Genomic DNA, 16,002 nt, shown 5'->3' on the forward strand with positions numbered 1-16,002 from the left:
CTACTCTTGGATTACTTAGGGTTAAGTGCAGCCAGTTAACATTCGTAAATTGTAAGGCACACGCTTAGGTGTACAATGGGTCCGGTGAATTGTGAGATCCATAGTGGGACTTGAGGAGACCTTGTCTTATTGTTCAGCATTTCTGGTGGTAGATTGGACGGAGATAGCGTCACAGCCACCTTAGGATGTGATGAAGGCTCTCAGAGATGAATCCGAGGCTAAGAAACCCAGTTTGTTTCTAAATGAAAAGAGAGGACATTGTATTACACAAATTAGCACCCAGATGGGACTTCTCTTAGAAAAACACAGTTTGATTAGTTGGTGACACTTGTGCCAAAGAATGGAAGAGTTATCAAAGACCCCCTGTGATGCATTGGGGTTAGTGTTAGTTGCTGGGGATTCAAGGATGAGTGAAACTCAGGTTCTGAATGTGTCTTCATAGCTAATGCCTGAGGGTCTTGCACTGTCAGTGAAGTGTGCTCGGCCATCAATGTTGAAGGGGGAAAAGCCTGAACCTTTTAAATCTCTTTGCTAGTACTGATAAGTAGTGTGTATATGTGTGTGTGTGTATTTTAATATTCTGTTTCTCATTAAAATAGATCATTCTTGTGCTTCCTGGTTATATTCCCAGAGGAAAACAAATGTTGGTGTTGGAAGAAAAATAACAATTTGAAAGAAATGTTTTAATCATTAAATAATGAACATGATGTTGGACTAAATGGAACTTTAACAGTATGTTTTTTTAAAAATATGTGCCTTATTGAAGGAACCTTTAACACTCACCAGAGTAGGATGTCAGAACTGACTTAAATATTACTCACTAGATGTCATTAATTTCTGAAATCCATCTCTTCAATCTTTCAGAATTACTGGAGAATGTGACCCTAATACATAAACCAGTGTCATTGCAACCCCGGGGACTGATCAATAAAGGCAACTGGTGCTACATCAATGCTGTATCCTTCTTGGAAGCGCCCTGGCCATCTTTCTGCAGTCTTCTCTTCATCATTTGACTCAGTTCAGCTTCCGTGGGACATCCAACCTGAATGTTGAATCCAAAAACTTAGTTCACTATCTGGTCTGCCTACCTTAATTATAAACAGAGTCCTGATCAAAATGGGAAAAAAAAAATTGTTGGCCTGTGAATGACAGAATCAGGCAAATTGTGTTCTCACTAGAAGGGTCCTGAATAATAGGGCAAAGTGGAGACGACTTATAACTGGAAATTTTGTTTTTATTGATTATGTGGGGGTTGAACCACGTTCTTATATATAAACTAATGATTGCACAATGAATTCTTCTCTGGATAAGGCAGTAATCCTGGTGATTGTTTGGTCATTTTGTGTTTATATATCTAAATGGTTCAGTGTCCTTGGTTTATTTAATTTTATATGCTGTTGTGTTTAATGAGGCCTTAAGAAGTTTGATGTGTTGGTTTCGTTTCCTTTACACTTCCTTACTGCGGTACTTAGACGCTGCAGGCATTGGTTGCTTGCCCTCCGATGTATCATCTGATGAAGTTCATTCCTCTGTATTCAAAAGTACAACGGCCTTGTACGTCAACCCCCATGATAGATAGCTTGTAAGTAAGGTGCTTAAAAATGTGTTCAAGGGTGGTGTTTCCTGCTGATAATGAGAATTTAAAGTTTAGTAAAGTTCTTGTTTTCTTGCAAATGGAGCGTATAATTCTATGTAAAATAATAGATCATTCATGATTTTATGTGGAAGTTAACCAGAAATGAAATTGGTCATGGGTATCAGTATTTTTTATATTTAGTATAGAACTTTTATAGAAAAGATTTAAGAACACATTAGGTATTATACTATTGGTTACCTAAAGTCTGCTATTAATGCCAATTAATATTCTGCTTAGCCATCATGTCTCTTTGGTAAAAGTATGTCTTATTACAAAGTACACTATTTAGGTTTTTTTTTCTTTTTTCTTTTCACATTTAGTGTTCGACTAATGAATGAGTTTACTAATATGCCGGTACCTCCAAAACCCAGGCAAGGTGAGTGAAAGCAAGGTCTCCTGGTGCCATTACATGTTAGGAGTCATGGAGTAAGGTAACTGAATTTGCTAAATTCAGTCTTGATGGCGGGGGCAGGGAGGGGGGCTGGGGAATGCCTTTTTAAATACAGGTTGCTACACCTATGCTGTTCTCAACATTCTAGGGGCAAGGTTTTGATGACCTTCATTTTTAATCATTTAAGAATACATTTTATTCTTTTTTTTTTGCATGGGCAGGCACTGGGAATTGAACTCAGGTCTTAAAAATACATTTTAATGATGAAAATCTGTGTCCTGTTTCCATTGCAGTTCTTGGGGATAAAATCGTGAGGGACATCCGCCCTGGAACTGCCTTTGAACCCACATATATTTATAGACTCCTGACAGTTATCAAGTCGAGCCTGTCTGAAAAGGTTTGGGACTACTTTAATGTAGTCAGTGTACAGTGTTGCCTTTGACTTCAGTCTGCTAGTTAACTGCTGCTCTACATGCTGTAATGTGTTAGGAGTTGAGGAATAGGGCTAGGCTTCCTCTGGAGTTAACTGCTTGGGTGAAGGTAAAGAGTATAATGCTGATGATCATCTCTTCATCTGCACTGAGTCAGGTCTCTTCCACTGTGCCTACGTGTTGTTCTGGTACTTTACATCTGTTATTATAGTATTAACAGTATATAGTATATTATAGTACAGTATGTTATTAACCCTCTAAATAAGGATGATCCTTGTCTCCTTTTACAGTTGGGAAAGGTGAAGTCACAAAGATGATAGAGGGCAGAGCCTGTGTGGGGGGGGCGGGTTCAGCTCTTTTAATCACTGCATGGCACTGCCTTTCAGGTTGAGCGGAGTGTATTGGGTCTGATATAGTGACAAGATGCAGAAGAGAGTCTGCCTTCATCATGCTTCTAGGCTTTAGTAGCTACTCAATGTCTTCGACTCTTTTACCTAGACTTTGTGTGTGTGTGTTTTCTTTATTATAAGTTGTCATTTTAACCACTAAGTGCACAATTCAATGATATTATTTACATTTATAATATGTCACCATCAACACCATTATCAAAATAGCTTTATCAACCAAAGCAATAACTCTCTACCCATTAAGCAATAACTCCCCCTTTCTCTTCCCTGCTTTGACCTAGAGATCTTATATCTCTACGAAAGACATGGGACCAGGCCAAGAGCCTAAGGGTCTTGTATGAGTTCTGGCTGCTGTTGAGAGTGAATCTGGGGCACTCTTAGCATGGTTGAATAGAGCACTTCTTTCCTCTCTGATGGACGCTTTGATGAACCATACAAGCAGCTGAATTTATGCTTAGGGATATTATTTAGATAGAAAAATAGTTGAGAAAATTCTACTAAAACTGAATAAAATATAGTAAAACTCTATTGCTTTGAAGAAGAGTGTTGTCCAGGGTGGGATACACTAGTGTAGAATTTAAAAAAATTTTAAATGCTATAATACAGCTTTTGTTGTTAGCTCAGATTTTTTTACTTCCAAAATAATGGGAAATGTACAGTGTTAGGGATGCAGAATCAGAGTGCTCTCTACTCTTAAAGAGCTAAATGTCCATTGGGAGAATTAGATAGTGATCCAAGTAAACAGAGAAGTGCTAAGATACACAGATGCTGAGGAGATGGAAGGAGAGAGGATGCTCAGGGAGACAAAAGTATCTTTTCAAAGTTAAATTAATATTGGATGTGCCAGAAGTCCCCAAGACCACCCTCAAGTTCAGTGCTTCACTAGAAGAATTGATAGGATGCAGAAGTTGTTATACTCATGGTTATGGTTTATTACAGTGATAGGATACAAAGCAGAATCACTAAAGGGAAAAGCACATGGGCCAAAATCTGGGGAAAACCAGAAGCAAGTTTATAGAAGTCTTTTCCAGTGAAGTCACACAGAATGTGCTTATTGCCTCCAGCAATAAGGTGTGATAACACATATGAAATGTTGACAGCCAGGGAAACTTAATAGAAACTTAGCGCTCAGGATTTTTATTGGGGACCATCCATGTTGGAACTCTATGTCTTGCATGTATCCAAATTCCAGACTCCAAAGGAAAGCAGGTATTCAGCGCAAGCCATGTTGTTTCCCTAAATGCAAGTTCCCAGAAACCAGCAAGGGCCAATTTGCAAAGTCTTTATAAAGGTAGCAGTTTTAGGCCTGTTCTGTTAGCTCTTTTCTACACATTGGGCCGTGACAATTTCTGCCCTTTTCCCCATATCCCTATCTATCCCAAGTTGTTAATGCAGAGTACACTCACCCCAAACAGCTGCTGTCTATAGCTACAATTCTATTTGGGAAAAGAAACCAACTTGCATGCAATCCCTCTTACCCAGAGACCTCAAGCTGAAAAATTTCTGATCCTTGGGATAGACAGCTCCAAAAAAATAAAATATGAATCATATCATTAAACAAGACCGGTGGGGAATTATGAAACTGAATATACCGCAATATCATTTGGCGAAATCAAGGAGTGATTTTGCTGGTATGTGCGTATAGATGAAAACATCAGCTAAATCTTTAAATCAGTAGTTCTCAAATATAATGTGAGTTATTTCCCCTGTAGATGCCTGTCATCACTAGTAGAGGGCTGTGAATATTTCCCAGCTCATGGTGTCATGATAACCCCAGGCTCGGCAGTGAGATTGCCCTGGACAGCTAGCTGTACTACATCATCAAACAAAAAAATCAATCTTTGAGTAACTTTTTAAAATTTAAAGGTAATGTGTTTATTATAAAAAATATCAAAAATACAGAAAAGCAGAAATGAGAAAATAAAAATTCCCATTAGTTCTACCACCTAGAAATAAATTGTTGAATTGGTTTCTTTGTTTTGGGGTTTCAGCTAACTCAAGGAAAAAACGTGATTTTTTTTTCAGGGACACTTTACGTTAAATTTTCTTGAAAATTTGAGAGGTGGTATAGTTTAAATATGTAGTTCCTATATCCCCATGTAGACTTTGGAACAGTAATCCATTAAAATTAAAATTGATGTGCTCGTTCTAACCTTTCCAGGGCCGACAGGAAGATGCTGAGGAATACTTAGGTTTCATCCTAAATGGACTTCATGAGGAGATGCTGAACCTGAAGAAACTTCTCTCACCAAATAATGAAAGTAGGTTGTGGGCTGTTTGCTGCAAAATTGCATGAGAACATTTTCCGACTAATGTTGTGTGTTCATCTATTAAGTTGCTCTGTTCTCCCAATAGTCATTTGCCCTTCATAAATCACTTATTCACAAAGCTCTAGTTATTTTTGCATAGCTGCTTATATGCCATTGAGAATGTTTTGTTTGGGTAAACCAAAGCTTACCTGGAACCCCTGCTTTTTTTTTTTCTTCAGCTTTTAATTTGGAAATAATCATATACAGAAAAGCCAAGAAAATAGTTTGATGAATTCCTGTATAAGCGTGAGATTCTGTAGCTGTTAACATGTCATGTTTGTCTCCTACTCACACGTACACAGACACACAGTCTATGTACACATTTTCTCCCTGAATGATTAAATATTAAGTTGCAGAATATTAACATTTATCCCTAAATGGTGAAGCTTGTGTCTCCTGGGGATATGGGTATTCTCCCGGATATCCACAAGTCCCTTAATAAACTAAGAAAACTCAATATCTACTTTCCCCAAATATTTTCACATTGTTCATCTTCAAATTTCTCCATTTGTCCCAAGAATGTCTTTTATAGCACTTTATTCTAAAAAGAATTTAAAAAGTTGCCCCTGTTGTATTTGATTGCTTGGCTCTTAATCTAGAATACATCCTGATATTATTGTGGTGGTTTTTTGACAATTTTTTGATTGTAACTGTCATGTTTATAATTCATTGGCATTAATTGCATTCACAATGTTGTGTTACCATCACCACCATCCATTACCAAAACTTTTCTGTCACCTTGAAACACAAACTCTGAACCCACTAAGTTATTTGATTCCCCATCCCCCTTCTCATCATCCCTGCCTCCTGCTTCTGAGGATTTAATCTCTTTTCTGTCTGTGGATTTGCGTATTCTAGTTACATTATCTAAGTGAGGTGATACTGTACTTTTGTCTGTCTTATTTCACTCAGTGTGTCATTTTCAAGGTTCCTTTCTCTGGCTAAATAATATTCCATTGTATGAATAGAACACTATTTGTTTAGTCTCTCATTTGATGATGCTGACTTTATTTTTAAAACTATATTAACAGATGTATTTAGGCACAATTTTTTTTCTTTGTTGTTGTAAGTAGCAGGCTAATGAGGACTCTGCTTTTCAGAGCTTAATGTTTCCAACGGACCCAAAAGCCGCTTGGTCAATGAAGATGAGCAGGAAGAATCAGGCGAAGGCAGCGAGGACGAATGGGAGCAAGTGGGCCCCAGGAACAAAACCTCAGTCACTCGCCAGGCGGATTTTGTTCAGACCCCAATCACTGGCATTTTTGGTGGACACATCAGGTTTATGCTTTTCTGGAATAATTTATGTGTCTTTTTCAGGATTTTCTGTTTGGCTAAGGGAGGAATGTATAAGGCTTGTCCTAAGAAATTTGGAGTCAGTGGTTTGCCTTGACACTTGCCTGCCTGTTCATTTATTGCATCTCTAATGCTTCTCTTGTTCGCCCTCCCCATGACTGCATTTCTGTAGGCCTGTGGGCCACAGTGAGCTCCTCATGGCTTCTTCCACCAGCACTTACGTTCATTCTGTCTAGCTGATCGCAGCTGGATGGTAAGAAGAAATTCATGAACCTAGATGGGTTCCAGAGCATTTTAGATACTGTAATCAAGCGAAGCTAAAAATGAGCATGGGGGGAGATTCTTTTTTTTTTTGTAAAAGTCAATTTTTTTTCAAACTTATTTCAACTTACATAGCTCATGGTATGAGATTTGTAAGCGAAGGAAAATATATTAAAAAATAATGGCCAACAGTAATCACAGTAAGTTGGAGAATACCAGATAGGAGAGAAATGGGAGAAAATAGGAGCATTTCATTTAAAAAAATAAATAGATAAAATCAACCCTGTTACTTGATTTCTTGGATAGAAGTAAGAAGGTCAAAATGTTTTTTGAGGGAGATATTTTTAAATGAAGGAGATATGTTACATGGGCTGCAATACTTGGGAGCCTGACTTAGAGCCAGTTCCTTTAAATCAGCTGCATTTTCCTTTAAACCAACTGTATTTTGCTAATTCATAAGCTTCTTTTAAAAGAATTTTCTTTATTTACACACTGACTCAGAAGCTAGTTACTGATCCTGTGTAGGACAGGATTAAAATCCAGTCAAACAGCCATGTGACCATGGACAAGTCATTTCTGTGTTCCTTGCTACAAGCTAGACTTCACAGGCCCCTTTCTTTCTGGAGATGCTCCATGTCAACTTTGTGGTTATGTATGGTCTAGAGAGTAGACAGAGCCTGCCTGCTGCTGCAGCCCCCTGCTAGATCCTGTTTTTACCAGCTAGGTTTCCTTGGGCTGGTCTGTTGGCAGAGGGAAGCAGAAGCAGGGACCCAGCTGGCTAAATTGTGAGCTCTTAGCTGTTCACTAACTAGCAACCTTGGTGGTAGGATTTTGGGAGCATTCAGAGGTGGGAGAAAAGCAATAAGGGAACAGTTCAAATGTGTATGATGAGAGCACAATTTTTGTGCATAGGTTAGGTATAAAAATTGCAAGGGCACAGGTGGCCAATGGTACTTAAAGATCCCACATTTGTCTAAGAATAACTGGTGGAAAAAACCAGAATCCATTTTGGGGAACTTGCTAACTTTTCTCAGATGTCTGTGTCATAGCTATTAGCCGTGGTCTCTGGGGTCTTTGTGTTGAAATTGGTCATGTATGTTTCTTTTCAAAACCAATAAAGCAAAGAAGAGAATTTCCCTGTTATAGGTTAGAGTAACTTTCTAAAATTATTTTTTTCTGTTTATTGTAGCCATCACTGAGCTTGATTCTTTATTCAAAATAATTGAAAGATATTTCTTCTAAACCTCATCCTTTTCCAATTGTTTTTCAATTTCCCCAGAAAGACCACTTTCCCCTCTCTTTTTTCCCATTTTTGATGAAATGTGGGCCCTTTGAGTCAAGAGGGCCGCTTCTTGATTTTCAGTAAGTTTAATTACAGATTTTCCCCACTATTGCTCTTTAGAACCAAGCGAATGGCCATAACTTAAGACTTTATACTCAGAAGGAATGTGGAGATCATATGAAATAGCTTGAGCCGGTAAAGCAACACATGTAAATTAAACCCTGGGCTGAAAAGCTTTTAGCTTGCTCTTCACCGCATCTGTTTTATAAAGCCTGAATACTTATCCACACCCACTTTATTCTGCTTAAACTAGGTCACTCAGACTGCAGAAATAGAACCCTGGTTGAACTCCTTGCTCAGGCTAAATGGAAGATGGTCCAAACATACAGTTTTTACTCAGTAAAACTTAGAAAAAGAAAAATGAAATGAAAAGCCAGCTAAGTAAACAAGGTTGAATTGGCACCTTTCTTGGAAGGGTGATAGTCTTTTTTCCTGGAATGTTAACTGTTTATTATTATTATTATTATTGTTATACCCACCCCTTCCCCCTTTTTCTTTTCTATATGTCATTTTTTTTTCCTATAAGTCATTTTTATAAGGGGAAAATGCAATGAGATATATCCTGTTCAACTCAGGATGCCCTGTTTTATTAGAACAGGCTTTGATATTTTAAGAAAGCAAAAAGTCTGAACATTTTGAGGCTATAGCAAAACAGTTAAATTTACTAACTGGGGCATTGAATAATAGTGTGGAGTGGAAGACTAAATGTGTTTTCACTTGGAAGACGAGATGTGCTTTCTTCCAAAGCACTTGAGCTGGGAAAATTCATTAACTGATGGATTTGCTTGCTAGAAACAAGGAGGCAGTATTCAGCAGGATTATTTTTATATGTAGTCCATATGTTTTTGGCATTTCTGTTCTATCTAGTCTTCTGAAAGTGATGTTGAATAATCTTAATTTTAAGTGTTTATTTTTGTTCTGTTGTTAGTCTTAGGGGAAAGCAGATAGGTGCGGTCTCTTAAATTTTTTGTTTTTGTTTTCAATTCTTAGGTCTGTGGTTTACCAGCAGAGTTCAAAAGAATCTGCCACTTTGCAGCCATTTTTCACGTTGCAGTTGGATATCCAGTCTGACAAAATACGTACGGTCCAGGATGCATTGGAAAGCTTAGTGGCAAGAGAATCTGTCCAAGGTTATACCACAAAAACTAAACAAGAGGTATATTTACAGTTGATTTTGAACCTTTATACTGAGGTACTCTGGTCAGGTGGAAAGAACACAGAATCAGAAATCAGGAGAAATGAATTTGAATTCTGCCTCATAAGTCAGTTGCTTAACCTTTTTGGACTGAAAGTTTCCGCCTTTTTAGAATGAAATGGTTGAAAAATTATTCCAATACCTTCTTTTAGTTCTAAATCCATGCAGTATAAACTAATATCTCCTTTTGAATTATTTATCCTGAGCTACATATAATCTGGCAATTTAATCAGGATACCACAAAAATACTACCACTTGTAACAGAGGCTATATAGCTGATTTACATTCATATTGTAGAACACTATCTTTTTTTAGATTAGTTAAGATATAGAAGAGATTTTCAGTACATGTGCTTGTACATCTTCAAGGACACTGGAAAATAAAATTATTCTGATGCCAGTTACTCTTTGATTTGTTATGAAAAGATAAAATCTTTCCATCTTCATAATTCGGAGAGTAACAGATTATATCTTAGTAGTGAACTTTGGCAGGTTAGAAATTGGACTCCAACAACTGTGTCAGACCAGATAGGCAGTGGTTTTCATGTGCAGTGAGAGCTGAATGGATATTGGCTGTCCGTATGTGCCAGTTTATGTCTGTTTTCATCTCTGCAGTAAAAAATAACTTCTCTGGGCCACGGTGGCTCAGCAGGCAAGAAGGCTTGCCTGCAATGCCAGAGGACCCGGGTTTGATTCCCGGTGCCTGCCCATGTATTAAAAAAAAAACACTTCTCTTATATATATATATATATATATATATATATATATATATATATGAAATGAGACATATATATATATATGGTCAGAATCATATATATATATATGAGACATTCCAGCATATAAAATGTATGGGTACATTGCATGACTGAGATGGCCTTATTGTTGTGGCTGGTTCTTTACAAAAAGGAGAGCAAAAGTAAAATGTAGAGACCTTGAATACATCTGGGTATTTCCTGCTCTGGATGGGTCAGGTCAGAGACACTTGGGGGTCTGCACAAGTTCTGCCATATTTTCAGACTTGAAAAAAAGGGAGAAACTGGTGAGAGTCGGATTCAGAAGCTTGACAGTTGACTTCGGTGACTAAGCTCAGTCTCGTGGTAGAACTTCAGGGAGAGGTGGAGAGTGGCTGTTCGTTTAGGGAGTTTGTTGGTGCGGTTAAGTCTGTGTTTTTGGCTGTGATTGGCTTGTCAGCCTGGCTCATTTGTGTGGGAGCTGTGACTCCCCAGAGATGGTATTCCTGCCCCCGGCAGTTGTTGCCCCTGTTCTTGCTCTCTCTTCTCTCAGCCAGACTGTGGGTGTCTTTAGTCAGTTGTCCTGGGGGATAGTTTTCAGCCTCTCCCTAGGCTATTTCAGGAAAGACCTTTTCATGACATAACTCTCCTCTCTTTTGCTCCTGCTGCCATTAAATTTTGATTTGGGGATGGGGAAGAGGGGTTGAGACAGAGGTAGTTGTTGCCTACCTGTGGTTGGAGAGTGGTGAGAAAAGGATGATGTATTCTAAATATCAGGTTTCAAATAAGGCTTTAAGAAAGATGTGGCATTTGGGTGGAACCTTGAAGTATGAAAAAGAACAATGCTACCTCCATGAGTGGTGACAGTGTTACTAGGTGAGAGCGAGGACACTTGTAAAAGCAGATGTTTGAGGGAGGAAGATTTTGGCCAGCTCATATGGAAATTCTATAAAGAGCAAATAACACTTTTCTTGAATGCAACTTTTTTTTTCATTTACTTTTTCAAGTACTCAGTATAATTTTATTATAATTTTGGATAAAAAGTATTTTCTCTGTGGTAACATAAGAAGGTCCTTGGGAAACTGTAATTGCATAAATACCGTATAGGGAATGTTGGGTGATTAGAAAGTATTGAAACCCAAAACACGTTTAAGAATTTCATATTAGCCATTTAATGAACTGATGAAGTTTTAAAGTCAGAATCATAAATCATCTGCATGGAAAAGACTCCCACAGATAATTTAATTCAACTCTTTTAGTTTTGGCCAGCAAGAAAACTGTCTTGTAGTCATCATCTCTGGTTTTAACTATTGAGCTCTGTTCACACTTCTCATTGGTTCACAAATACCTGCTGAATGCTCTAGAAAATAGAGACCCAAGGGAAGTGTGAAGAAACCTAAGACAAGACCCCCTGGGGTTTGAGCCTAGGTGGGAAGACAGGTTTGGGTCTGTAAGATGAATAAGTTCAAGCACTGATAACAACTCTCAGCTTGCTGTCAGAAAGCTTAATGCTCTTCATGTACCTTCAACCAGATATGAACATAGTCCTCTGAAAGTACTTTATTTTATATATGGTGCTGTCTTTTGAAAGGTTGTTTTAAAAATTATTTCTAGAATAAGTGCTCTCCAAGTAAATACAGAAGCATCAGTTTGTAAGTTCAGAGAACTGATAAATGAAGGGATTAAGTATTATTTGTCAAGATGCACTTTAATAATAATAGTAAAACAACATTCTAGCTTTATTTAAAAGCATAGTCTTTCGACCCATGAATATACTTCAGAGGTATGTTAAATTGATAAACCTAAAATATTTATTAAACTAATGGTTAGAATAAATTATTTTAGGGTTATTTAAAACATTCAATTCAAGAAACACATTGGCATCATAAATTCTATGAGTGTTATTTACAAATCAGATTAATATATACATAATTTGAGGTGCTACTAAGTTAGTTTTTAAAATTTTGATGCCACCATTTATGCCACAGAACAAAGGTTCTTTGTGTGGATGTGCGTCAGGGAGCCAAGGGATGCTCTGCAGTTGTGTTCAGCGGCATACATGCATTTTTCTAAGATGAGTGTCAGTAGCTTTGTTAGAGTCTCAAAAGATTCTTGCTACAGAAAAGGTTAAGAACTACTGCTGTGTATCTTAAAGCAGTCAGCTCTCTGAGCCCTGTGTTTGAGTGGGAGATGGAGATAGAGATGGAGCCTGCTGCTTTTAGTAAGACAGGGACGGTGTGTCCTTGTGTGCTTTGTGTCGTAGGTTGAGATAAGTCGAAGAGTGACTCTGGAAAAACTCCCTCCTGTTCTTGTGCTACACCTTAAACGATTCGTTTATGAGAAGACTGGTGGATGTCAGAAGCTTATAAAAAATATTGAATATCCTGTGGACTTGGAAATTAGTAAAGGTAATATATAAGGCGAAAACCATTTATGGGGATGGTATTTCCACTTATCAATTAGCTTAACACTTTAGCATTGACTCTATAATTTATAGAAAAGAAATGATGTAAGTGGGGACAAGCAAACCTAGCTTGGTCATAGGGTTGAGAATGAAGGATCCGATAATGGCTGCCAAGAGCAGCACATCTTCAGTGCTCCCTGTTGAAGTGGCTCTTCTCCAGAGGAAGTGCGCACATTTAAACACGGGAGGAATCCCTACCAGCCTACAACATATCTTAGATTAGTACGTCTGTGGAGAAATCCTCTTACTGTTACTTAATGTAGTTTTGTGATCTTTCTCGCATGTAAAATATTTTAATTTTGAAGGTTTTCTGGGTTATTTTGTTTTGTTGTTTTTTTGTTTTTAAGTAGACAGTGTTTTCCTTTTTATAGAGCTTCTGTCTTTAAGGGGTTTCCAGTATGAGCTTACCATGTTCAGGATACTGTTCATATTTCTATGAAGGGCTGGTTGCTGGTTATATAAATTATTATGTTACAGATTTGATTTCCCGCATGGCTCAATTTCTGTGCAAATAAAGAGGTGGAGTTTTATTTTGTGTTCCTGGTTGGTTGGGTAGTTTCCTTGAGTGGAAACTGTTGAGTTCCTTTGCTTCTGTGATTCTGATCCTTTCTGCAAGTGCTTTTATAAATTGGAGCCGTTGATATTTTGTTTTTCAGAATTGCTTTCTCCAGGGGTTAAAAATAAGAATTTCAAATGCCACCGAACCTACAGGCTCTTTGCAGGTAAGTAAATGTGTGCAATATTACTTCCATAATAAAGCAGTGATAAAATGGTTGATGTCCAGATAACAATTTTGCCATATACCACTTAACAGAGAACAGAGTACTCTCGTGGTATGTCTGTAATCTTTTTCTGTTAGAAAACCTGTAACTCAGGGAACCATTTGAGAATGTTTATTTTAGCTGAGATTTGGTATTTGGAATTTGATAGAATGTCATCTCGGCCCTAAGCTGAGCCTATAAGACATAGCTCAAGGTGAACATTTCTGTCTTTGTGTCTTAATAGGATGAGTGACTTTTATGCTGCCACATGGGCAGTTTGAGAATATGACCTTTCCCTCCTGCAGTTGTGGTACCTGTGGGGTGATGGTTGCTGTTGGAGTTGCTGTGACAAGTAGTCAACCCAGCTAGGTTAAAAGGAGAGCACACCCCAAAATGGTGATCCACGGTCCACCCCTGCTCCTGGCATGCATTAGTAGGTGCTGTGCACACCGGCTCCTGGTCCACCAGGATGTTCAAAGCCAGTCAGGGGCTCACACGCCTGGCAGCTCCCCCTAGAGGTGTGCGTGGCATGTCCCTACTCCCTGAACTGTTTGACCTTAAAATCTCTTTTATCCCCTGGCTTAAATCTTCCTATAATGCTGATTTTTCTTCAACACCTTCTTTCCCTTCAATCTTTTCTTTCCTCCTTTTTCTTTTATAGCCTGAACCTGTGCACCTTTGGGTCTTTATATCCCTTTTAGTTGTTGCCATTTATTTGCTTTTCTGACTTTTTAATAAGAATTTTCCACTTTCTCTGGCAGTGCGTCTAGCTGCATCCAAAGGGGAGGCGCAGAGGGTACAGCCTGCCAGGGAGTGATGGATAGTGGTCGTGCTACCCAGCTCATCCCTCTTGCTCTTTCAGTGCCATAGCCAGTTCTCGTCTAGATTACTTCCCAAATAAAATTTCCTTCAGGGAAAGAAGACATTGACTTCAATTTATGTTAATTAACCTGTGTAATAATTCTGAGGGATAAATTGTCAGTAGAATGAATTTCCTAGCCCTACCTCTAACTTGGAAATATGGAGATAAGATTGCTGTCTGAAATCAAGTGTTAATATTGTTCATACAGGACAGGGGCAGAGATGTACAAAGTGAATTGGCTTTCAGGAAGGGTGTGATCTTGTTTAGCAATAGGAAGGCAGATAAATGTCAGCCAGTACATCCTGTATTCCCAGTCCCTTTAGCTTTTCTGGGGATTTCTTCTTCAGTCTGACTTCAGCCTTTTGCCGTTATGTTCTATGTATTCACATACGCTTCTGATGAAGATTTGGCTTCTTGTGTAGGTCAGTCTCCAGGCAGAAAATGTCAATGTGAATATTCTAGCTGCCGAAAATGTTTTATTTTTCTGCGTTAATAAACTGACTTTTTGTTGTCTGGAAAAAAAATTTTTCCAGTTTCTTTATCCTTTGTTCTTTTATGTTGACTTCAGTAAGCCTTTTTCTTTTTTTAAAATAACACTACCATTTTTCCATTCCATATTTATTTATCAGATATTTATTAGACCTTCCTCCTTGATACCTAACATATAAATTATCTCATTTATTCCTTATGCTCTATGCTGAGAGATAAGTGGTGTTATCCTCATTTTATGAAAGACTAAACTGAAACTCAAAGAGGAAAACTCACCAAATATCTTTGTGGCCTGAAGTAGAAGAGCAGGGTTTAAAACTCTCCTCTACCCTTAGTCTACTCCAGGGTTTTAGGAAGTTTGGCCACCAGTCAGGAGTGGGTCCATGTATTCCATTACAAGGTCACTCAGGCAGGTGTTTTTGGCCCCAACTTCTCTCTTCTACCAGGGACTATTCCTTTTGACTATCTCTTCTCTCCCTGGGCAGCTGATCTTGGCCCTTCACCAACCTACTCAGACTTGGATCCTGACAGGGTGGCTCCAGATGCCTCACTTTGGTGGGTGGCTCCTTACCTTGGAGGGGACCTGGGTTGGCACTCAGGCTCTGCAGTCACCTGGCCCAGACCAGAGGAGGCCCAGGGGTCCCTGCAACTTGACACTGAGGTCCCAGTGGGAAGTGCAGTTTTCCTGTACTTCTTCTCCCTGCATCTCTCTTCCCCAGGGTCCTGACTGGTATATGTGTATGTGGGGGTGGGGGTGGGGATGTAGATGGGGGGCGTTGATGAGCAAGGGCAGGGTTTAGGAATTGAATATAAGTATACAATTCTTTGACATTAAGTACATCGACATTACTGTGTAACTATCACCACTATTTCTGGACTCTATCATTCCAGACCAAAACTCATACTTACTTAGCAATAACTACCTATTCTCCCCTCCCCCAACCTCTGGTAACCACTATTCTGCTTTCTTTCTCTGTAGATTTTCTTAATCTAAATATTTCATGTAAGAGAAAGCATATGTTTGTCCTTTTGTGTCTCATTTATTTCACCCCACATCTTTAGGTATGTGTACCAGCACTGCACTGCTTTTTATGGCTGAATAGTAACCCATTGTGTGGATATACCACAATTTGTTTACTCATTCATCTGTTGATAGATACTTGGGTTTCCTCCACCTTTTAACTATAGTAATAATACTGTGATGAATATTGCTGTACAAATACCTGTCCAAGTGCCTGCTTTCAGTTCTTTTAGGTATATACCTAGGAGTGGAGTTGCTGGGTCATACAATAATTCTGTGTTTAATGTCCTGAGGCACTGCCAAATGGTTTTCCACAGCAGCTTCACCATTTTACCTCCCCACCAGCAGTGTGTACTAGTATTCCTATTTCTCCACATCCTTGCCAACACTTGTTATTTTCAGATATTTTG

The 16,002-nt window shown here is 38.5% G+C and overlaps 1 protein-coding gene across 1 annotated transcript in view; it reads left to right on the plus strand.

Annotated features, from left to right (window-relative positions):
* The window catches only part of USP10 (ubiquitin specific peptidase 10), a 113,718-nt gene that overhangs the window by 92,658 nt on the left and 5,058 nt on the right, over window positions 1-16,002 (plus strand). The window contains exons 5-13 of the mRNA XM_077133207.1: window positions 865-956; window positions 1,473-1,582; window positions 1,957-2,012; window positions 2,321-2,424; window positions 5,027-5,126; window positions 6,275-6,452; window positions 9,061-9,226; window positions 12,259-12,403; window positions 13,116-13,181. Of these exons, the coding sequence (XP_076989322.1) occupies window positions 865-956; window positions 1,473-1,582; window positions 1,957-2,012; window positions 2,321-2,424; window positions 5,027-5,126; window positions 6,275-6,452; window positions 9,061-9,226; window positions 12,259-12,403; window positions 13,116-13,181 (1,017 nt within the window). The remainder of the gene's footprint in view (window positions 1-864; window positions 957-1,472; window positions 1,583-1,956; window positions 2,013-2,320; window positions 2,425-5,026; window positions 5,127-6,274; window positions 6,453-9,060; window positions 9,227-12,258; window positions 12,404-13,115; window positions 13,182-16,002) is intronic.

This window comes from Tamandua tetradactyla, chromosome 16 (genome assembly GCF_023851605.1).
Source record: "Tamandua tetradactyla isolate mTamTet1 chromosome 16, mTamTet1.pri, whole genome shotgun sequence".
Classification (NCBI taxonomy): Eukaryota; Metazoa; Chordata; class Mammalia; order Pilosa; family Myrmecophagidae; genus Tamandua; species Tamandua tetradactyla.